This window comes from Muntiacus reevesi, chromosome 9 (genome assembly GCF_963930625.1).
Source record: "Muntiacus reevesi chromosome 9, mMunRee1.1, whole genome shotgun sequence".
Classification (NCBI taxonomy): Eukaryota; Metazoa; Chordata; class Mammalia; order Artiodactyla; family Cervidae; genus Muntiacus; species Muntiacus reevesi.
Window position 1 is genome coordinate 68,134,170 of NC_089257.1, and position 25,387 is coordinate 68,159,556.

Here is a 25,387-nt window from a genome sequence, read left to right on the forward strand (position 1 = left end):
ATGCGCGCAAACAGATGTGGCCTGAGTATTTCCACTTCTGCTTCTACCCCTGCCTAACTTTACAACAAAGATCACCAAATACTAGCTGGATATTTGACCATAGTAAGCACATTTATTGAAGTATAATAATTGCTAGAATGTTCTTAACTAGCTCTTTATGGACACATACTGAAATATTTATAGAAAAATGATACAATATTTGAGATTCCATTAAATATGGAAAGGAGGGGAAGGAAGTATAAAGGAAATACAGTAGGACTTAAGTTAACAATTATTAAATTTTGATGACAATTATTAAATTTTATTAAAATTTTAAGTTATTAAATAATTTAAACATTATTAAATTTTGTATATGGGAATCATATTGGTCTATTTTCGTGTTTGATTAAGATGTACATGCTAATTGTTTTTGCTTTTCCCCCTCCAATCACAAAAAAGTTAATCTACGATCTCTGGCAGAACTCAAGGTCATAAGATATTTAATTGCTGTGTGGAAAAAATAATATTTAAATCTTTCAGATAACCAATGATATGACAGTTCTTGTATTAGAGAGCGGTTTTGTTATTCTTTATTTTGTGGAATGCGGGCAAGGCTTTTTTTCACAAAATAGGCTTGAAATAGAGATTGTGTGTGTGTGTTTGTGCATGTTTAGCCGCTCAGTCATGTCTGACTCTTCGCAACCCCATAGACTGTAGCCTGCCAGGCTCTTCTGTCCGTGGGATTTCCCAGGCAAGAATACTGGAGTGGGTTGCCATTTTCTCTTCCATGGGATCTTCCTGACCCAGGGATTGAACTCCTGTCTCCTGTGTCTCCTGCATTGAAGGCAGATTCTTTACCCTCTGAGCCATCATGAAAGTCGAAAATACAGTATTTTAAAAACTGAATCACGTTATTGCTCCTTGACATCATCTTAAGGCCCAGAGAGGCACTCACTGAGCCATCTGCTTCTGGCCACTGTGTGCCATCCCTCCTCTCAATGCAAGGTCTGTTTGCTCTACCTGGCACTTCCCACCTCCCCCCTTCGCCTGGCCACTTCCTCCTCCTACTTCAAGTCTCTGCATTAATTTCATGCTCCTGAAAGCCTTCCTGCACCCCGAGACCATGCTGGGTGCCCTTCCGACATGCTGTTGTAGCGGTGGTGTTCATCCTAACAGTGGTTCTCCCCGTTCACTCCTTACCAAAAAGGGGCACAAGACCTGTGAACCAGAGGACAGGAGTGGTCCAGTCACACCCATCTCCTCCCTGCCAGTCCCTCCGCTAGGGCCTGCACCACCATGAGTCACAACACCAGCCCCTGAGCCAACCTCCACACCCCCATCCCTGCCCAAACCTTTTCAAGGGCTTCTCAATGCCACCTTCCTCGGCCAATGTCCCCATTTTTCTTTCCTTTTGCTTTAATGGTAATAAATACACAACATAAAACTTGTCATTTGAATCATTTTAAGTGTACAATCCTGTATCATTAATTATATACATAAGGTTGTGCAACCACTATCATCATCTATTTCCGAAATGCTTTTGTCACCCCCAAGTAGAAACTCTGTACCCATTAGACAATAACTATCCCTACCCTCCAGCCTTTGTAATCTACCTTCTGTCAAGACCAGGGACTGTATCTCCATGGATTTTCTTATTCTAGAAATGTCATATAAGTGTAATCATACAATATTTGTTCTTCTGTGTCTGGTATATTGCACTCAGCAAAATGTTCCCAAGGTTCATCCATGTTGTAGCATGTATTAGAACTTTACTTCTTTTCATGGCTCGAATTCTAATGATTTATACATATATACCACATTGTGTTTATTCATTCATCTATTGATGGATCTTCCCAACCCAGGAATTGAAACCAGGTCTCCCGCATTGCAGGCAGATTCTTTACCAACTGAGCCACCAGGGAAGCCATTGATGGACATTGGGCCTTTTCCAGTTTTTAGTTATTGTGAAGTGTTGCTGTGAATGTTGGCATAGACGTATCTGTTCGAGTTCCTGTTTTCAATTCTCTCAGGTTCACACCTAGTCGTAGAATTGCTGGGCCATACGGTAATTCTATGTTTAGTCTTTGAAGAAATTCCCCTTTTGATAAACACAAAACTCTCACACCAGTACTTCCCTGGTGGTCCAGTGGTTAAGCCTCTGTGCTCCCAAAGCAGGGGCACACGGGTTCAATCTCTGGTTGGGGAACTAAGATCCCATGTTCCTAAGAACATAAAATAAATAGATAAAGATTAAGGGTTTTTAAAAGAATAACGGAAACAAATTTCACACCTACGTAAACACCATGATACGTTATTCCCCTATCCCTGACGTGGACGCTCTCCCTTGAGAATCAGCATCTCTAGGGAACATGCAAAAGCCTTGGCCCAGCTGGCAAGACTGTCCATGGCCTGGCCCCAGCTCCCTTTTCCGTTCATTGTCCTCCTCCCCCGTGCTCTAACCCTGGTGTGTCCCTGTGATTTCTAGAGGACTATGCCTCCACACCCTCTCTTCCTCTGCCTGCTCCTCTGGCAAAAATTATCCAAGTCTTCCTGGATTTTCTCTGGTCTCCCACAGCACCATCTCTGCACCAAGAGGGCAAAAAATACCACCACCCTGAATTGTTCAAAAGGGTAGAACCCATGCTGGCCTCTCTAGGTTCACATAGCTTGCCATCAACCAAGCCTACACTATATAAAAGTGCAAGATATTCTGAAAACAAAACTTAACTGGCATAAAATTTCAAGGTCAAACAGATGGCAATGGGTTATCCAAAGGAAGTTTCACCTATGTAATGTAATAAAGTACTAGCATAAATATGTTCTATTGATCTTTAAAATGCTACTAAGTACTATATTTAATATTTCATTTGACTGCAAATGTCTCAAGGATAGGAATTACATTTTTCTAACTTAAGTCTTCTTTATTATGAAATGTAACATATATAGAATAATGAATTGCATGAAAACATGGCTTAATGAATTAGTATAATTCAAATATAACTCAAAACCCAAGTAATCACCACCTAGTTCAAGAAATAGAATGTTGTTAGGCCCTCAGAAGCCTTGCATGTGACCTTCCCCAATGATGACCTCTTCCCTTAGAGCAATTATCTTTAAGCAGGTCCATATCTTTGAAAATAAAGATCTGTATCCCAGTTAGGCAACTGAAAGCTTACAAAAGAATAAATCAATGTCCAAGATATTTTCCTAGAGTCTCAAGGTATGTGCATGAGACTCTAGATAGTGAAGGACAGAGGAGCCTGGCACGCTGCAGTCCACGGGGTCGCAAAGAGTCAGACACACGACTTGGCCACTGAACAACAACATGGTATGTCGTCAACAAATGTGCTGGGTAATGCTTAGTTTCACAGCTCCATATTTTATAACATCTTTAGTTTTATCTACCAAAATCAATTTTAATAAAATAATAAATTTCAGGTCTTCAGGACTTTCACTTTGGCTTTCACAGATTCCACTGGGGAAAAAAATCTCAGGTCCATTTATTTCCCTCTCATATACCAGTTGTGTGTGTACCAATTTTATTGAGATATAATTCACATAGCATATAATTAACTATACAGTTAAATGGTTTTTAGTATATTTATGGTTGTCCAACTATATCCACAATCTATTTTAAAACATTTCATCATCACCCCCCCCCCCCAAATCCCATACCAATAACAGTCACCTCCCGTTTTACTCCAAGCCCCCAGCCCTGGGCAACCATGAACCTGTTTTCTGTCTTTATGGATTTCTCTGTTCTGGACATTTCACATAAATGGAATCATACAACATGTAGTCTTTGGTGCCTGGTTTCTTTCACTTGGTATAATGTTTTCAAGGTTCATCTATGTTGCAATATACATCAGTACTTCATCCTTTTTATTTCTAAGTAATACTTCATTGTATGAAAACACCACATCTTGCTTACCCATTTATCAGTTAATGGACATTTCAGTTGCTTCTATTTTTGACTATTATTAATCATGCTTCTATGAACATCTGGGTAAAGGTTTGGTACACAAGAAGAGTCAAACCGCCCAATCATATGGCAACTTTACTTACAATCTGCCAGAACCCTTTCCAAAGGCACTGCACCATTTTACATTCCCAACAGAAGTATGTGAGGCTTCCAATTTCTTCACATCATTGCGAACATTGTTATGATCTGCCTTTTTGAAGGGCAGTTGATTTACAGTCTTCTATTACTTTCAGGTCAACAGCATAGTGATGCAGCATTTTTGCAGATTATGCTCCAGTACAGGTTATTATATGAAAATAGCTATAATTCTCCGTGCTACACAGCATATCCTTGCTGCTTATCTATCTTATACATAGTAGTTTGTATCTGTTAACTCAATACCCCTCACTTGTCCCTCTCCTCTTTCCTCTTCACTTTGGTAAACACAAGTTTGGCTTCTATATCTGTGAGTCTGTTTCTGTTTTGCACAAACATTCACTTGTTATTATCTTTTAGATTCCACACTGAAGTGATATAGTATTTGTCTGTCTCTGTATAACTTCTTTCATTAAACATAATATCCTGTAGGTCCATCCTCGTGGGTGTGAAGCACTATCCCACTGTGATTTTGACTTACGTTTCCCTGATGACTAACGATGCCATGCATCCTTTCCTGTGCTTACTGGCCATGTGTATGTTAGCTCTGGGTTTTCATAGATGTCTTTTATCAGACTGAGGTAGTCCTTTCTTTTCCTAGCTTGAGTGAGTGAGTGAACATCGCTGAGTCATGTTCGATTCTTTCCAATCCCATGGGCTGCAGACTGCCAGGCTCCTCCGTCCGTGGAATTTTCCAGGCAAGAAAACTGGAGTGGGTTGCCATTCCCTTCTCCAGGTGATCTTCCCGACCCAGGGATCAAACCTGGGTCTCCAGCATTGCAGGTAGATTCTTTATCATCTGAGCCACCGGGGAAGTCCAATAATTCCAAGTTTACTGAGTGTTTATATCATGAAGAGCTGTTACACTTTGTCAAATGACTTTTTTAGCCTCTATTGGTCCTACTTTTTCTAACTGTATACTGGCTACTGCCATTCTTTAGAACAACACCCAAATATACACTAAAAGTTTATGGACTATTCAGCACAGACCCAAATTAAACACCAACTCCATAGACATGAATACAGCACAAAGCAATTCAAGTAAAATAAATGGTGTCATGAGAGGATCTGTGTTCAACTATCAAATAACCAAAACTGTTCAATATTAAAGAAGTCAATAAAAAGCTCTTACACTGATAGCCAAATATACCTAAGCCAAGTGGGTTTTAGAAAACTTTTAGTTTACAACTTATAATTTAATTTTAAGTAAACATCTAGTGTACAACTTTTAAAATCGGTTAACCACCTTCTGATATTTAACCAAAAAAAAAAAAAAAAAACCCATTAATAGAACAATAAGTTTTGACTTCATGATGACACATAATCACTTTGTAAAAAGATGCATACACGTTCCCTCCCTTATAAAATTCAAAGCCTAATTGGGAATGCCATAGACTGTGTGGAATTTTTTAAATGCTAAAAACATGTAAAGGATATTAGCCCGGCCCAAAGTAACAGACCTCCAAAATAACTAATGTACATGTTGAGGTTCTGGAAACTACATTGGCTCATAAGACCAGTACCAGCTAGAACTGACTAGAATTAGGAGATCAGGAAAAGGCTTCAGAGAGATGTATTTTGCCAGAGCAAAAGAAAAACACAAATGAACTAAAAGTAGCTCATCTAATGAGATCTTATTAAGAGAAAGCCTCAATAACATTAAGAACATTTCTGTTGCTTATTTTCAATGTTTATTTTTGACCAGTGAGTTGGAAAATACAATGAAGCAAAGATGTCATTATTCAAATAATTTCAAAGAAATCATTTAAAATCAATTTTGGGGGGCCAAATTATATCTCAAGATGTTAAATCAAATCACATATTTTCTCAAAAGATACTACTACATAAGTCACTTATTTTTATATTGAGTATCTCACCCTAAACCCCAAAACACAAAGATTCAGGGTTTTTTGGTTCATGTTTAATCCTGCTGAGATTTACAATATTGCAAATATTGCCCAAGTCTCCATTTAATTCTTCTGAAGTACAGAGCAAGGAAGGGTGCTTGGAAAATTTACAGAGATCTACAGGAACAGAGACTGCATCCTAGGAAGAAGACATACTCTCCTCTTCACCCCAACGTTCAAGACCCTAACCCACTGGGACTGCACCACACGAAATGCAGTGGCCGAAGGGGCTCTTCTTCCACAAAAACACTGCACTAATTCTCCAGCATTCAGCTTCTCCACTTGAATGGAATAAAAACCCTTTTGAGAACAACAATTACAATCCCCCCATTTTCTTCTCAGGCGCACTATTGGACTTCTTGGTGCACGCACAATGCAAATAAGGCAAGCTTCCTTTCACAGAGTGATTAATATGCAACGACAGCCTGCTTTCTTAGGAGGATGTGAAGAACCACCAACAAGCTTTTCTAAACCCAGAGGTTTCTACAATTCTTTCCACTGTTTATTTTTAAACAGAAGATTACACAATGACGCCAAGCGCTTTAGCTCTAATTTGCCAATATTTTGTAAACAATGACAATTTAGATTTTGAAACCTTTTGTATCATATTTAAGTCTATGGTCAACCATGGAAGCCAATATATTAATTTTTCTCCCTAAATCTAGGAAACTCACTTGTGTGAAACAGAATTCAAGTTATACTTTCAAGAAATTGCACTTTGTATTTAAATAGCAAGACCTCTCTGTTATATACCTTTGGCAAACTCATGATTTTAAAAATTTATTATAAATTCCAAACCAAGAAATTACATTTTATTGGTAATCCATCTAATTTATATGCATGTGCCTTTATAAAACATATGATTTTTTAAAATTATTGTTAAATTCAATATGAGGCTATGCCTTGATAGAAAATTAAATGAAATTTGTTCAATAAAACAATGTCACAAAGAAAAGGGAATTTTTGTGCTACAGATTACACATATATGCACATTTATTCTCAATAAAATAATTCATAAAGTATCATGTTTCCTTGGTGATTTTTACCAAACTTTCCAAGACAATGCAAACACGAGGTATTAGACCTTCCTTACTAAAAATTTCACTTATCTCTCTCTTTTAACCTATCTTCATCTACACAGTCTCATGAAGAGATTTCAATCACAAGAAAAGAAACTCATAACAACTCAAAACATTTTGCTCTGGATGGATACAAATTTTTCTATTCAATGTATTAAATGTCAAAATGAAAATTTGATTTTTACTTTTTTTTAAAAAAAAGCTTCGATAGTTACAGTTTTAAGACGTTATATATAGATGAGACTTATGACTTCGAATTGAATTTCAGTCAAAATATTTCAAAATTATATATAGGTCAATACCTATAATCAAACCTATGATCTAAAAGAAACCTACATTACTGCCAATAGGCCCAAATCCCAGGGCATGTAATAATGAGGCAAGAGGAGCTGATAGTGACATCTGAGAACCATCAGTTTTCTTCCAGGAGAGATATTAGCATTATCTCAGGGACATCAGCAAGTCATTCAAGATATTTGTTTCCTGTGAAGCCAGAGTGTTTAACTACTGCAAGTCCCTTACATGCCTAGATTCTCCCAGACATCACTACATACGTAACCAACCCCACATTTAGCACCACCAGATTCACTGTAGGTTTACACTGTTTTCCTCTTTCGTACTTCTAATTCTAAATTAAGGATTTTGTAGTTATAAAAGAAAGAGAAAGACTTTATTTCTTCTACTCTGTAAGCAAATAAAAAGATGAAAGTGAAGACTAAATTAACAATGGAACTCCTCATTTTAAATCCCTCCTGTTGAGTTTGTCAAAAGAGAATGTAATTTTAAACCCACTTACTACAAAGAAAAAGTTTAATATGTAGAAACACGTACCTACATTGTTAAAATAATTATACATACCTATAATTTATGTTTGCTGAAAATATACTCCATTATACACAACTGTTATGGTATTTAAATAATATAATGTAACTCTGCGATAACTGGTCTCTTAATATTGCACAGGGCAGCAAAAACAGCATAGAGTAATATAACAGATTTACCTCCCAGTGACTTCAAAATCATCTACTGTAAATATCTCTAGAAAACCAAATAATAAATGATTATCCAGGTTTCTTATTTAGATACAAAACCATTCTTCAATACCTAAATCAAATAATGCGTGAAATGTTTATCTTCTAAAAAATTAATTCCTACATCTAACTTGACTGTGAAGAACTTGTAAACCATAAATATATTCTTTTATGAGAAGGGAGGAGGAGAATGAACTGTCTGCATGACCAGTTATCTTAATTGAGTCTGACCAGTAATTTAAATTCTGATTCCAAAACCAATTTAGCTCAGAATGACCTCAAATTGTAATCGAGGGCAGTTAACGGACTCATTTTCAATCTCTTATCTTCAAAGAATATCACACAATGTCGCTTTTTTGCTTCATTATGACAGATGGTTTTCTTTGATGAAAATTTTAAATTTTAAACATGCCATGAGTAACTTTAAGATACGTACACAAAAGGGAAAATTTGAGAAAGGAATACATAGCTCTTAGTTATCTTTTTTTGACATTTCAAGGTTGTCTTTGGTGTCTCATTCCACAGGAATAAATACTACAAATGCAATCAGAAACAGCTTAGGAAGCAGTTTAGATTTTCTTTTTTTTTTACAAAACTAATACATTCATCTTAGACCAAACACAAGGAACAGAGGAGTTATTCCGTAAGTTTGAAATTAAGTGAATATCTCTAGTAAACGTTTCTGCTACTCAACAAGTCTGGGACATAGCCATTTGCAAATGTGTTCATGAAACCGCTCTTACTCTGGTTCACAGCATCACTGCCAAGCCCAAGTCTTTATATCCAAGAAATGTGGGATCTCAGGCCACCCTGGCATCTTTTGAGGACTCCTTAGTTTAGAAATTGTTCAACAATCTGAGACCAGCCCTAAGTCCCTCCATTGTCAATTCCCTTGAAGGTGCCTTAACGTTCATCCTCTTAGGTCTCTGCCTTTGATGCATCCCTGAAGCTTGTCCCCCTTCTTTTAAGAACTCTTCAAGCTTCTTTCCATCTCAAAAATTCCATACTAAACCATATGAGATACAAGATTTCAGAAATCAGCTTTCGCTTGTAGCAAATTTGAACCCTGAAGGAGACAGGTCACCAGAGGGTTCTCACAGTCTGCTCCAAAATTAAAACTAACCATTTCTCTCTTACCACCAGTCCTCTCATACCACTAACTTCAACCACACACACACACACACACACACACACACACACACACACACGTAACCTACAGTATTATCTCGTCTCCCATCCTGTATTCTTCTTCACTCCAGCAGTCTTTACTGCATATTTATTAATGGAGAAGCTAAATGACAGCGTCTTTGTTCTTGGGGATATCAGGCATTTGAGAGCAGAAGTGCCCCACAGCAAACAGGAGAATTAAATGAAATCTTGACTACTGAATAAAATATTCCCAAACCATATCTCCCACTCAGCTTACAGAAAAAGAACAGTCAGACTTATACCCTGTCATTTGCAAAATGTTGGATTCTCCTCAGCTGATCGCTTAAGAGAAAACACAGGTACAATGAGTGGGTTTGCATGACCCCCACCCAAGGGACTAGCTCTGTGTACACTCACCCTGCAGTGAAGACCACCCACATGGAGCTTCCCCATAGTTTTCAGGGTCTCACTCCTAATTACTAGTAGGCATCCAGGGACCATCCAAGTTTGAGAAGTGAAATGAGACAATATGAAACACAGCAGAGATGCTAAACCCAATAGTAAAGAGGAATTCAAAGGAAAAAGACAATACAGGAAGCAAGGAAAATATTCTAAAATACTCAGAGATATAAAATTTGTTGCATCAAGAAAGAAGAGGGTGCTACCACAGAGACATTCAGACCACATCAAACAGTTCTTAGAAATTTTTAATATGCTATATGTTTATATCTTTTGTGTTCTTTATGTTATATATATAAGCAAAACAGAAAATTCAATAGAAATACTGGCAAAAAACTGAGAAAACCTCCCAGAAAACAAAGGATGGAGGCTTGGTGAGACCAAGAAATGAGTAATAGGAGACAGAAGATAAGAAAAGTCAGATGATCAATCCAATTTCTAAATAAGAGTTCCAGAAAAACAAATTTAAAAGATACAAAAATATCAAATAAATAATGTAGGAACATTTCCCAGCACTGAAGGACATGAATTTCCAAACTAAAAAGGCCCACTAAGAATCTACCCCAATAAATGAAAACAAACCTAAATCAAGCCATATCATTGTGAAATCTCTGAATACTATAAAGAGAAGATCCTAAAGCCTTCTACAGGAGAAAAAAGTTTCATGCAAATTATCAGAAACAAGAATGCACTGACTTTCACACATGCAACAGAAAGCTAGAAAGTCTGGAGCAACATCTTCAAAATTCTTAGGAAAAACAATTTTCAATGTAGACAATTATACACCAGGCAAACATAAATGAACTGCCATAAGCCTAGAAAATTCACAGTCCAGACTGAAAAACAGGGGAGAAAGGAAAATAACCATATTTTAACATATAGAGAGGGGATATATACTTCAGTCTGAGAACTGAACCATGAATTAGTGATAGGTATGTAGAAAACTAAGCTAAAAAAACTGAGGCCATAATACACTCAAAAAAACCCCAAGAAAACTATAAAAGAAAGGGAACAAAGTCACAGCACTGATCAAGGCTCAGCTATAACAATATTTATATGGTCATAATAACGTAAACATTAAATACTGGTTTAACAAAAAATTTTTAAAAATTCAATATTGGGAGGCCACGGTAAAGAAGGAGGGAGTGCGAAGTGTGCAAGAGTAGTAAACTCCGATAGGAAAAAGTCAATAAATAATACCGAAAACTGGAAATTAAGAAAGTATAAATATGGAGATAAAAATGTGGAAACAGGTAAATGAGTAGAAAGTGGTTGTTTCAGGGGAGTCAAGATCAAAGGTTGGAGGGTTAAGGAGGGGTAAGATGGGGTAGAAAGAGTTGGGTCTGGGGACGAATGCTTTTTGTTTCAAGTCATAAAATAATTTAACTTCTTAAATGTGGACATTTCAATTTGCCAAAAGTAAACATTAAATTCAAGAAAGAAGAGAGGAGTGACAACCAAGTATTTGCGATTGCTTGACTAGTTAGGATCTTTAATCTCAAGATACATTTAGAATAACTTAGCAGAAAGAAGAGAAACGAACCAACCCATCTTATCTTAGTGGTAAATAACTGTGGGCTTCAAGCCAAGCTGAGAAGCTGTACAGTATAACAAAGTCACTTTATAAGAGTGAAATATGAAATCTTTGTCCTAAATCCTTGGAGATTAGAATGTCTCGAGTCAATTTTCCAGATGACTAACACTAATTACATTACCTCTTTCATAGATAATGGTACCTATGTTTATCTTTGCTTTATTTTTCAACTATATGGGAGAAAGTCATAGCTCCTTTAGCACCTAGCACAGAGCTGAACACAAAAGACATATGCTCAATAACTGAGTTGGTATAATTGTTGCCTGCTGCTTGAAAATGAGGTTTAGTTATGAATAGGCATTATTTATACTGCACTGTTTTAGAGACATTCCCTTAGCATCTGTGATGCATAGGGCTTTTTTTTTTTTAAAACCAAATACTAAATGGCTAAGATTGGCATGCTTTCTATGCTCCTGAGTTTGATTCTCATAATTGTCCCATCCATTCAAGTTACTGCATCTTGTTCCCATCAGTGCACCTGAACCTAGCAGTCACGTTTCCTTGATGCTAATCTGAATATAGGAGTCTTTATAAATGTGGTAGAGTATAGAAATTAATGAAGAATATATGAGCTCTTTCTGAATAAAGGTATTTATTTAATGTCTAATGAATCAAGTCCCATGGACAGAGGAGCCTGGCAGGCTACAGTCCACAGGGTCGCAAAAAGTTGGACACAACTGAGCAACTAAGACTATGAATTAAATGCATACAATTCAGTGCATGGACTTGGGGGTTATCTATTTTGGCTATCCAGAAGATTCATTCCTTCACTTCTTCACTCTTTCCCTTAATTCTTCATGCTCCAAAAAATAAAGGTTGCCAGAAAAATGACTTCCATACTAATGAAGTGCTACTAACAGGGTCTTTATCAGCAGCCATTACTTAAATATACCCTGAGGCTGGGGAAGATTGAAGGCAGGAGGAAAAGGGAACGACAGAGGATGAGATGGTTGGATGGTATTACCAACTTGATGGACATGAGTTTGAGTAAACTCCAGGAGTTAGTGATGGACAGGGAAGCCTGGTGTGCTGCAGTCCATGGGGTCACAAAGAGTCGGACACGACTGAGCAACTGAACTGAACTGAAGCCTCCACCATTGATAAGTTTAATATTAACTCTATGCAAAATAGAAAGAAGAATCTATATGAACTCATTTGCTCTATAAACTACTTTTCTCAAAATCGAGACCACTTTGCTTTCACTAAAGATAAAACAGCTAAGCAATCAGCCATGGCATTTCTAACTCAGTCGGAACTCAATGGTGAGTTCAACTCTGAACTCTCAGAGGATGAAAAATAAATGGAAGAAAATGTGACTCTAATTATAATCAATACTTAAATCCAACACTCATTGTGCACCCCTTCACTGTGAACTTTAGCAGAAAGAAAGGAAATGAGAAAAAATGGCTGAGTTTACTATGTGCCAGACAGTTGTATGAATTACCTCATTTTATCTTCACAATAGCCCTTTTAGGTAGGTATTATTATCCCTGTCTCACAGATAAATAAACTGAGTTTTGGAGAGATTCAATTATTGGCTCAAGGTCATGGACAGCAGGAAAGGCACCTTTCAAAATCAAGTTTGATATAAAAGATCCATGAGACGCTCCCTACAGTATGCATTGCCTACAGAACACCAAAAACGGAAGGTAATTTATAATATCAACTTAAATCAAAGTGTCTGCACTAAACTTAGATCTTCTCATGCATACAATAGCAGATCTTTAAGGTTTCCATTTGTGTCCTGAATAGAATTATCATATAGCAACCGCAGCTTAACTGGTGATTGGCAGTATCTATCGTGGACAGAATAAGACACTTGGGAGCTGAAATATAAACCAAAGAACATTGGAAAAGTGGTCAATCTCAACCATTACCACCCACTCCTCTGCTGATCTGATAAAAGCAATGCATCTAAAATGTGACAGGAAGGACAGATTTTAGAAAATTTTGCATGAAAACTAATGACTAATGGGTATGGGATTTCTTTGGCAATAATAAAAATGTTTAGAAATTTTAAAAAAGGTTATACGGGTGCTCCTACCAGTCTCTCCTGGCTCTTTCCCTTGGTGTGCAGGTACAGTGCCAGACGGCCCTGAGCTCGAAGCCTTCCAAACCACCTCTTCTCCCCTTGTTTTTGGCCAAGTGTCTTAAGATATCAGCTCTTCCTCCACCTTTGACTCTAAGAACCTGAATTTCACTCTCCGACTGAAATTACTCTAACATTTCCATTCTCTTCCAAATCCAAAGATTCTCCTTGAGTCTCATCCTCCTTATTCTCTTAACCACAATAAACACTGCGGTCCTCTTTTTCATTGTACTATTTGTTTTGCAATTGGTATATAAAGCTCATTAGAGAAAGCTCAGATTGTATAAAAATAATCTTCTTCCAGTCTTAAAAAGTGAAAAAGATTTTTAAAACAAAACTGAGATGATGCTTATAAATTCCATTTGCTCTACAACTCTTCTACTTAACATGATTATTCTTCTCTAACCCAGGCATTTATACTGCGTGGCTCTGGTCCCCTTTATTTGTTCAATATCACTTCATAAATTATGGACAAGTACCATTATAGATGCTACATAAATACAACAACACAAATACTCCAGGTGTGATAAAGACTCCACAATGTACCAGTTGTAATTCATGGTGTTTTCTCTCCACTGAAAAAGGATAAAAATACAGACTACTACGGCTCTGAAATCTTGATCTCCTTAGCTGGGTTACCTCCAAGCTTCCACCCAAACATGCAACAAGCAACATACCTCATCCATGCTAAGTCCTTCCTTTAAATCTCTTTCAGCTCTCATTTACACTGTGAAGAGTTTTCCAATCTCCCCTGGGGCACAGGCAATCTTTATCCTGCCTCGACAATCTTAGCCACGTACTGGCTTTAAATGCTACCTGGTATTCCCAGCTGTCTTTTCATTCTCCACTAGACAGCAAGCTCTCTTACTATCAAGGAATTGTACTTGAGAGTTTTGGGGTTTTGTTTTACATCTGCAGCTAACCGGCTGCGGCAATGATCGGTAAGTATTTTCACTGTGACTGCTCTCCCTCTCCCCCCAAACCCATTAAATCTCTTCCCTACCCCTTCTCCACACTACAGGCAGTTTGACTCTCCCTCTAGTTCTATATTCCTCCACCTATGACATCAGCTTTCTAACTCTTCTGACCTGAGTCATAACACGATATATGTTTTCCATCAGAGCCAGATCAACAAAAGTTTCACAAAACAATATCTACCCTTACTACATAAGATATACTCTCTATTTTATTTGATTTCTTCTTTCTCCCTTTTTTCCCCTTCCTTCCTTTCTTTAACACTAGTAGAAGCCAACTGAATAGATTCCACCACCTACGGTTGAAAAATACTGACCTACAAGTTAAGACACAAGGATGCCCGAATTTTTTCTGAAACCTAATGTGCATAAAACTGAGGGTATCCCTTCTTCATCCAAGGTGAACCCTTCTTCCCAATTCCCTATCAGGCTGACAGTACCATGATTATTCCATTACTCTGGGTTGATAGCATAAATGTTTTTCTCTCTCAGTCTGCTACCATTTTGGACCTATCATTTCCTCTTCTGGCTGATTTGTGATCTCCAGGGTGTCAGCTGTGCATCCTTTTCATTCTTACCCAAAGTAACCACAAGTATATCTTTCGAAGATTACCTGCTTTATAAAATATTGATATATCACAATTGTATTTCTTTAACAAGCAGCTCTGATACACAAAATTTGATTTTTGTAAGACCTTTCAGCCGTGGGTCTATTAATAAAAGGTATAGTTAAGTATTTTGGTTTGTGGTGAATTTCACATATATTATTTGATTTGATTTCTCTATTCAAATGAGGAAATTACAGTTTGAAGATATTAAGCAACTTTCACAGATAAACTAGGCTAGTTGGTAACAGAGCCAAATGTTGAACCCAAATCTTTTAAATCTAAGCCCAACTGTTCCCTTTCTTCACATACACATCTTCCAACTCTTAAAACAAGACTTTCATTGCACTTCACAGGCCTTCAAAGCAGCTTCAACTGAATTTCCTATCTTCCAACCTCTAAGTTCTCCATCATCTAGCTGATTTTTTATAACGCTGCAAAAAAAAATCCTTTCACCAATTCACAATCTTGTCCAGCTCCTACAGGGCTTGCCACATAAAACCAAAACTCCCTTTAAGGACTGCAATGATTTCATGACCGATTAGGCCCTACTTGCTTCTCTGCTAATTCACAGCTGCCATCAAACACAGAGCCTAACACAGCAGATATTTCATTGCTGTAGCTGACTATAGCCTTAAATATTTTACAAAATGATTTTTCTTACATCCCCAGTAGCAGCCCCTCCTTTGTTTACCATTTAAGATTTTAATAAGACCTGTCCCAATATCCAGTCTGCTTTCATTGCTCCTCAATACTAAGGATCCTCCAGCTAGATGCATCTCCTCCTACAGAGAACTGGTCCTTCCTGTTTTTTATCCTTATGTTCTTGGAGCTTGAGATCAGTAGCTCTGCCATATCTTTTTCCAGACATGAAAACCAACTAAGATGACTTTTGGCTTTCTGAATAATTCTCACAATTATTGTCTGCCTCCTTCTCTCTAGGCACTTACTCACATAGTACCTTTCAGGATTCCCTACCACCTGAACTAAGTGTTTTCTTTCCAGCCATCTGAAAGCCTCTGCAGGACCAGTATAACACACTTAAATGTATTTTGTTTTTCCCCTCGGCTTCCAGCACAAACTCTGCACATCCCATTCACACCAGTTTAATAAGCATTTCAAACAAAACCTCCATGGAGGATGAACTTTAAAAACAAATATTGAGTTCCATTCAGTTGCTCAGTCATGTCTGACTCTTTGCAACCCCATGGACTGCAGCACACCAGGCTTCCCTGTCCATCACCAACTCCCAGAGTCTACTCAAACTCATGTCCATCGAGTCAGTGATGTCATCCAACCATCTCATTCTCTGTCGTCCCCTTCTCCCACCTTCAATCTTTCCCAACATCAGGGTCTTTTCCAATGAGGTGGCCAAAGTACTGGAGCTTCAACTTCAGCATCAGTCCTCCCAATGCATAATCAGAACTGATTTCCTTTACAATTTTGTTTGATCTCCTTGCAGTCCAAGGGACTCAAGAGTTTTCTCCAACACCACAATTCAAAAGCATCAATTCTTCAGCGCTCAACTTTGAGTGCCTACTGTATATGACCTATCTTACATACATGAATTATTAAAGCTCACCAAAACCCATAATGCAGGTGTCACTTTCCTCATTTTATGGAGAGGGGATGCAGCAACTTGTGGAATGTCAGTGACAGTGACTCTGACCTAGACCTGTCAGATTCCAAAGCTCTTAATACTGCCTACCACTCCCCCTCATTTCCATCAGATCCAGAAGGCAAGCAAGTTCACCTTTGCTTGGCATATACTCTGATGCTGTGCCAAGTCACCTCCGTCGTGTTTGACTCTTTCGAGCCTGTGGAGTGTAGCATGCCAGGCTCCTCTGTCCACGGGATTCTCCAGGCAAGAATACTGGAGTGGGTTGCCATTCCCCACCCAGGGGTCGAACCCGCGTCTTTAGTATCTCCTGCCCTATAGGCACATTCGTTACCACTAAGCCACCGGGGAGGCCTGACTGATCCTGTATGTATTCAAATTATCCTAACCTTAGGAAAGGATGAAATGCAGTCAAAGAAAGTTAAGTTACAGTCCGAGCTTCACCTGAGTAAATCACTTACTCTCCTAGCCTCAGTTTCTGTTTCAAGACCTAACACAATCCGGCCCCGAGAATTGTTTTTTCTCCTCATCTCTGGCCACTTCTCCCCAAGCACCCCCCACTGTCCCCAGATATGACTGTATACATCCACGTCTCTATGCGTTGGTTCTGCTGAATCACCTCTTCTTACTTCATCCCGTGAAGGCAAACTGAGGCTCCTTACCCACCTCAGGGGAGCCCCAAGCCGAATTAACTGCTTCCGTTCTTGTGTTCCAATGGTATTTAACTCATGTCTGTATTTATAAGTACAGATGTCTCCCCCACACTAGATGGTAAGCTCCAGAGGCAGAGATACATCTTACCCGACTTCATAACTGAAACCCAGTACAATTCCTGAAACTATTTGACCATCACAAGGTTTCAGGAAAGTTCGCTGAATTGAGAAAGTCAGGAATGTTGGCTGTGATTCAACCAAGATTTGTTAAGCAGTCAATCAACCATGCCTTCAACTAAGAGGAGCATCTGTCCTTCCTACTTCAGAGTTTTTTCAGTGTTATCTGTTTACCTCCCCAACTACCCAAAGACGGACCTCCCCCTGATAATCTCTCATAGCCCCCTGATCCTTTTCTTACTTTTTAATCAGAATACGTAACTATAAAGATGTGTGTGAATTACTTTGTTAATGTCTATATTCCTCCACACTCTTAGACTGGAAGCTCTATACAGGGATGCTATACGTTTAGTTTACCACTGCATTCCCAGCTCCCAGCACCCAGTACCTACTCAATGAATACTTACCAAATGAAAGATATGAAGATTAAAAGACATAATGATCAAAAACCTCTGTGAATTGTATACAGATGACAAATAAGATACACTAATTAGGATTACATATCCAGTTTATCCCCTTTGATGGCTAAAACAAAAGCTTCCGTCTCTTCTCCAGTATCCTGTGCCTTTAGTTGGCAAACCTCTTCCAGCCTCACCAATAGGGCACTTATGTTTGACTCATCTGAGTAATAAGAGCAATTATCTTATTTTTATTCCAGTTTGTAATTTATAAAAATATCGGCAGTGAGACACATCTAATCACCTCAGTTCTCACTAAAGACAGTCTATAAAATATAGGTCAAATAGCCTTTTCTTTTCAAAAATACCTTTGATTTTGATACATGGTTCTCATCTTCAAAGCACTATACAAACAACCTTTATGAGGTATTTATTTAACACACTGGAACAATTAGTTTATATTCTCAGGCGAGTGCGCCCAAGCAGGCCAAAAGAGTTGCCATGGCAAGTCAGATGTTTGCATGTACTTCTTAGCTGCATGGGTCCCTTCCAAGGCTCGGGGGGGCGATGCAGGTCTGGCGACCTGTGCTCACAGTCAAAAGCAAGAGGGTTCTGAGTTGCCATCAAAATCACAGACCTTTCAGACCCATGAAACCCAGATGAATCCTTTGGCTAACAACTTTCAACCTCCTAAGACCCTTTTCTCTCTGAAGTATTCATAACCAACAACATGGCAGGCATATTTAAAACAAGATTTTTAAAAATCTAGTTCTAATCATTGAAATACAGTACTTTAACATCCTTTTTTAAAGTCTATCTAAAAAGAGCATGATGTCTGAATAATTTTTTTTTCTCGATCCATATACACCCCTCTTTCTCTTTAATAAGCACAGCTCATGTGCATTCTAAAATATTCACAAGGTTTCTAACAAGGAGGTATTGCTAATTTTCCTATCTCACAGAAAAGGAAATGAACTTAGAGAACTGAATCGACTCACCCGGGATCAGACAACTAATGAAGGATCCATGTGCCTGGGGTGCTACCCGAGGGCCACCGGCCACTCTCAATCTCTAGGCTTTCCTACTCACAGGGTTCCTTGACAGCAGAAATTAGGTCATCGCAGTGCTTTGTAATTCCCCACAGAGCTGATGATAAAAAGCTGGCACTCAATAAACATATTTGATGAACTATTTAAGAGAATACCTATTGTAACCCAATCCCTACTGGTGTGACACCACTATGAATAATCCTAAATGGTGGAGTAATCTGATCTCTCAGGAATGGTACAGAATGGAAAACAGGGCCAGATGTTGCCATGGTTTGCAGTTACAAATCAAAACGTATTCAGTGAGCATACCCAGTGGAACACAGGTTAGACAAAAGCCTTTCAAGTCCCACCAGTGAGGCAATCTTTGAACTGAAGTCAGATCTACAATCATATCTACATATATCTGGAGAAAAAGAATGCCTAACATAGGCTTATTAAAACCTTTAAAAAACACACACACAAATACACAAGATAGACCAAATGTTTTGTTCTTCGAGCACAGTCCTCTTTGAGTGATTGCTTGGAAGTTAAATTAATTCTGCAGGAAGGAAAAAGTGTGGCTACCTAGCTGAAAACAGTGAACTCAGTGGCTGCGTGTAGACATGGCCTAACAGCATTTCAAGTGTAATGTACTGAACGCGCCTGGAAGGCCACCATTGGCTCCCACACCAACATCAAAAGGCAGCGCTCCTAATGAGGATCTTCAGCCAAGAGACGGCGTTTCAACACCGGGAAACAAAAAGGCATAATGGCACCAAATAATTTACATCCCTGTATATCAGCAATTGGTTTTAAGTGCGGCACCAAGATCCAATAACAAAAAGGGCTAGAGTTGACATGCCTCTGACCTTCAGATTGACTTCTGCGTTGTACCACTGTACAGTAGTTAAGTACATTTGCCTGTATCGTTGGTAGTAGGTTCACTACATGGCTTTCTCATATGAGAAACTCTGGATCTCACAGAGACCTATTCATCAAGACTCGGAGAGGTCCTTGGGTATTCACTCTTCCTAACAGGCCAACTCTGACAATACTGCTCAAAGCCTCATTGAGTATTTTAAGAGATGTATAAAATCCTCCTCTGGAATCATATTATTTCTTCCTTTTTAACTAAAGGGATCTTAACCTTGCCTTCTTGATTCAAACCTCAAACAGCCGTTATTATTATATAGCCTGTTGAGTCATGTTTTCAATTTGGTTTAATTTGTAATTCATTTTTAAGACTGGAAAAAAAGTGCTATGTATAATTTCCTGCCCCTTCTTTTAACATTCCAGAAGTTTCCTAGCCTATATAGGGTTAGGGGAATTGAAGAATTATCTAATAATACCTAAACGGAAGAATTATCAGTTATGGAATTTACATTAAGACATTTATATTGGCAGCATAAGACATGTGTGTGCTCAGAAGCTCAATACTTAAATAGCACAGGAGAGCCTTTTTAAGATGCCTTTGTCTCCTGCCAGAGTGACTGTTCCCAGAAGACTGACGAGGGCAGCTGCCAGTCTCCTCTCTCCTCCTCCTACTGACTGGTTCTGCTCTCCAGCACCGCAGAACCAAGATCAGCAGCGAAAGTTCAAAACGTTCATGAGCAACAGGTAGTCAATCACTTATTTTTCACCAAGACAGGAAGGACTGTCTGTAAAATATCTTTGGAGGTCTGCCATCAGCACTGAAGTCCCTTTGAGTCTGGGAAGCAGCCCCAGTTCTTTAACTGTGAAGATGTAAACGTGGGGAATTCAAATATTAAATAGAGGCTTTGTTACCTTAAAAGATTCACTGCTTGGATCAGAAATTCTGAAGTCCCTATTTCGAGCAGTGGGAAGTTTACAAGATACTGTCTGTAATTTACAAAACTGGGTTCTGCAGCAAACAAAAACATCTGTCATGTCAAAAGATTAGTATTTGAATGACAAAATGGTGCTATTTATTTTGAAAGGCAATTAGGATGTTCCCTGTGACAGAAAAAAAAAATACAGATATAGATCACTTACATTAAATGACATATTACCTATCTGAGGAAGCTAATTAATGATAAATGTATTCTAAAGAAAAGTGCTATGCAAAACTCTCAAAATTTGGGGTTTTTTCCTCTCTTATTGCTGCTTTGACTAAGCACCTACAGTCCTTGAAAACAGCACATCCACACCATGAATTTTTTTTGCAAACAATAACTACTTTAATTCTTGAACTATCAAACTCAAGAAACACCATTTAAATCAACAAACCGATAGCTTAATCAATTAGCATAGACACTTATGGAAAAAGTATGTGTCCTGCTATTGTCTGCTATTTTAATATTATTTTCAAAGAAAAAAACAATTCTGGGTAAAGGTATCTGGAAAGAAGTTATCAAGTTTAATCTGTCAGGGGAAGAGAGGGGAAGCTTCTTGAAAAACTAACTCTAAAAAACAGTAAGTGTTAAGACTATGGGCTTCCCTGGTGGCTCAGGGGTGAAGAATCCACCTGCCAATTCAGGAGAAGAGGGTTCAACTCTTGGGTCTGGAAGATTCCCTGGAGAAAGAAATGGCAGCCCACTCCAGTGGGCTTGCGAAATGCCATGCTCTGCAAAATGCCATGGACAGAGGAGCCTGGCAAGTTACAGTCCTTTGGGTCGCAAAGAGTGGGACACAGCACAGCTCTATTACATTCCATTAAACTTTGTTCAGAAACATACATTACTGATCATAAAATGAAGACCGATAAAAAAAAAAAAAATAGTTCACCATAACTGTATTGACAGCAAACTCTGCTGAAACATATCTTACTTCATTTAGAGAATGATATCAATATGTACTATATATATACATGCAAGCTAGCTTTTGGGTAGCAAAGGTGCTTTTTGTTCTTAATCTGGTGCAACTTGTTAGAAAACCAGTCCTGATCACTCCCTGACTCTTCCAAGTTGGCAGAGAATTGCAAAAATTATCAAATAAACGTATGACTTAATGGCCATTTCAGATCAATCAATTTTTCCACAAAACATCTAAAACTGGCATCATGATAAACTCAAATTTGTAATTCCACAACCTTTTACTTTATTACTAAGACGCAGAAGACACCAAAATGACAGAGGGGCAGCAGACCCGATTCCTTTGGTATATTAAGATGAACACACCTTACATTTAAATCTTCATGTGTTCCCAGTCGTGCACAGACTTAACCACCATTGTCCCTGGAGATGCTAGAATATTGAGGCAAAAAAAACCAACAGCAAAACGTGTGTGTATGTGTGTGTGGGTGGGAGGGAGAGAAAAGGCTGCTCTGTCATTTCTGTTTCCGTCCTGACCCTCTGACTTGAACTCTACATTTTTTTTTTAATGGTGAAAACAATGCTTTAGTGGAAAATCATTTCTCTTTGGAAAACCGCTCAACTTCTTTCTTTTGTTAAGCAACCTCGCATGTGTTTCTCGTTCATTCCGCCTTCTCCCCGTCCTCACGTTACTAGGGCCCCGGAAAGAGGATGCTTTCCTTTCAAAGCACACTGGTCAGAAAGCCACCCATGCCTTGGCAGCCAAGAACATCCAGTCTGGGCGTGTACCTGCTGTAACTCCCTGGGGAATCCCAACACCAAGAGCTACACCCATCACGGGCTTGGAAGGGACAGCTGAGCGATCCCCCAGAGCCCCTCAAAGACCAGGTCTGTACGGTCATGCCCCCACCTAGGGGACAGAAGGCCCCAGAATCTCACACACACACTCGCGCGGTGCAGGGAAATCAATCGCGCGCCGGAGACCTACCGACACGACGTGAGAAGGCCTGACAAGGAGCCCCTGGCCAGCGGGCAGTAGGCACAGAACCAGGGGTCAGCCGGGGTTGGCCCCCCGTCGGGAGGTTCGCGCCCCTACCCCGGGCCAAAGCCCCGCCCCCGGCGGCGCCCCCTGCCCGAGGCGCGCCGGTCAGCGCACGCGCGTCGGTGCGCCCAGCCTCTGCGCCCTCACGGACCACACGCTCCGGCCCAGACGGCTCGGCGCCCGCGCGCCCGTGTGTGTATGTGTGTGTGTGTGTGTGTGCGCGCGCGCGTGTGTGTGTGCCGGAGGGGCAGGAGGGATGGTCCAGGCCAGCGTGCAGGAGGCGCGAGTGGGCGAGCACGGGCGGGTCGGGCCGGGAGACCTCCCGGTGACCACGTCGACTCCACGTTATCTCCTCGGAAACTGCGGCCCGGGCGGGGGTCCGGCCCCAGGGCGGGGTTCCTCCCGGCCTGGGGCGGGGGCGGTGAGCGAGACCGTTAGGCTGGAGCACCCGGAGACGGTGCTAGCAGCCCCGGGCCGCCACCCGCGCCGAAATAAAAAGCCTCTCGCAGCTTCCCGCCCAGCCAGCCTCTCTCTGATTGGTCGCCGGAGAATGGACCCGTGTTGGCTGGAGGCGGCGGCCGCGCGCGGCTCTCGTGCCGCCCGGGGAGGGGGCGCGTTGGGTGCTCCCCGGCCCGCTCTCCGGCACTCGGGCCCGGCGGTCTAGGGCCGCTCCAGCGGCGTCTGGCAGCGGCGGTCGCAACACACAGACCCCTTCGCCCGGCTCTCCTCGGGCGCTTCTCCCAGCACACGCCCCCCGCCCCCCCCCGCCCAGAATGTCCGCCCCCCCCACCCAGCTCTCTGCAGCCCCGTCTCCTTTATTCCCGTCCGTCAGCTCCAAAACGCAAATCCTGGGGTGGGGTGGAGTGAGGCGGGGTGGGGTGGGGTGAGGCGGGGTGGGGTGGAGTGAGCAGCTGGAGGGGAGGGTGGGCACGCACAGAAGAATCTTCCAGGGACGCTAGGGTGGAAATACCCCAAATGGGGGGGAAAAAAAATCACCTCCCTCCCGGCAGCCAAGGTGTTTTGGGCGGCGGCGCGGCCCCCGCCACCCGCGGGAGCATCACTACTGTCTTCCTCCCAGCTCCCTATTGTTCGCACTTTGCCAGGATCGGGAACCTCGCCCAAAGAAAGGAGACTGGGGCGAGGTGTTTCGAGAGGCTACCTGCCATTCTTCTCTTGCACCGTGCAACACGGGGTTCGCGGTGCGTGTGAAGGCACACGCGCGCATACACGCGCGCACACACACACCAGGCAGCCCCGATCACGCCCTCCTCGCCCTCCGCCCCTCCGCACTTCCTCCTGTCAAAACGCAGCGCTCGACCCTCCCATCCCTCCTTGCTCCGGGCCGAGAGCAGGCTTTGCAACTAACCAGCAATTTGGCAAATGAAAAACTAACGTCATATCGACAGGGAGGTGCAATAACGGCCACAGAGCCCTGAGATTCTGCCCATTTCGCCCCATTTTTGCAAACCGTTATTTCTCCGGGGCGGGGAGGCAAGGGGGTAGGCGCAAAGGCGGCGAGTCCCACTTTATTAGACCCGGGGAAATAACGATCGCGGGCGGCTGCCCCGGCCTTATTGTTCACTGTTCGCGGAGCCCAGGCTGAAAACCCCTTCCCCACGGAAGACAAGCCTGTGCGGCTGCACCACCGAGCTATGGCATCCCCCGCCCCGCCGCCCGCTTTCGGGGATGGAGCGCTGCCCATCGCCGGCGCGGCCGCAGCGTCCCCGGGAGCGGACGGTTAGGCTCCCGGCGTCGCGGGCACACAAAGTGGGAAGGGCGGGCGCGCTGGAGGGGCGCCCGGCGCTCGCTGCGCGGGGAGGCTGTCCCGGTCCAGGCAGCCCGAGAGGGCGCGGGGTTCGGCTGGGCTGCAAGGACGACGCGCTCCTTCTTCAGCTCAAGGAAAATGAACACCCTTAGCATTCCACGTAAAACCACCCCCAAATAACAGCGTTCCTCGGGGGACGAGGAGGGGGCAGGGGGCAATGAGCAAATCAAATTGAGAATAATAATTTTGAAAATGTACCTGCAGTTCCCAGGAAAAACAAAGTCCAGATGAGATTCTTAGTTTGCAGCATTGTAATCTGCTGGCCGGGAGGGATGTTCTTGCCGCGGTAAATTCTCTGCCCCCCCTTGCAGCGAGTGTGGACGGCGGCAGAGCAACAGACCTAAGGGCAGACAATTGCCAGGCTGAGTACGATTATTTTTGCAGAATTGTTTCCTGCCAGCCGCTGCCGAGATGCGTTCACGCGCTGATCGGAGAATGAGTGACAGTCCCAGCCTCAGCACACTCGCAACTCGGAGATCCTTGCGCTGGCCCGGGTTCGCTTTGATGGAACTGGGGATGGGAGCTGGGGGCGGGGGGCGGGGGTGAGAACCTCACTGTGTCCTTCCACCACGCCGGCCACAAATAGTGCCTCACATCAAGGAGGTAAGAGAGACAGGGGAGGCAGATGCGGCCGCCTGCAAAACGTGGCCTGGAGCCGCCGGAGGAGTCGGGCTCTTTCGCACGCAGTCTTCCAGGCAGAGCTGGGATTTCTGCTTTTCACAATTCTCCCAAGCCTCCGCGGTCCTTAATGCCGTCCAGCCTTCCTTCATCAGGAAGCTTGGGTACTTTAATAAGTAGTAGATAATAAAAAGGAAATTTTAGGTGTGCGTAGGATTTCAAAGTTGTCAAATCCTCCATTTAGATCTTAAGATCCTTGAATTATAAGAATAGC

At 41.4% G+C, this 25,387-nt stretch overlaps 1 protein-coding gene across 4 annotated transcripts in view; it reads right to left on the bottom strand.

The window, feature by feature from the left end:
* The window catches only part of NCAM1 (neural cell adhesion molecule 1), a 348,328-nt gene extending 323,393 nt beyond the window's left edge, over positions 1-24,935 (bottom strand). For all 4 annotated transcript variants that reach the window (XM_065944613.1, XM_065944612.1, XM_065944611.1 and 1 more), the window contains exon 1: positions 24,694-24,935. In XM_065944613.1, coding sequence (XP_065800685.1) covers positions 24,694-24,745 — 52 coding nt within the window. In that variant the 5' untranslated portion in view covers positions 24,746-24,935. The remainder of the gene's footprint in view (positions 1-24,693) is intronic.
* Between the last annotated feature and the right edge of the window lie 452 nt (positions 24,936-25,387).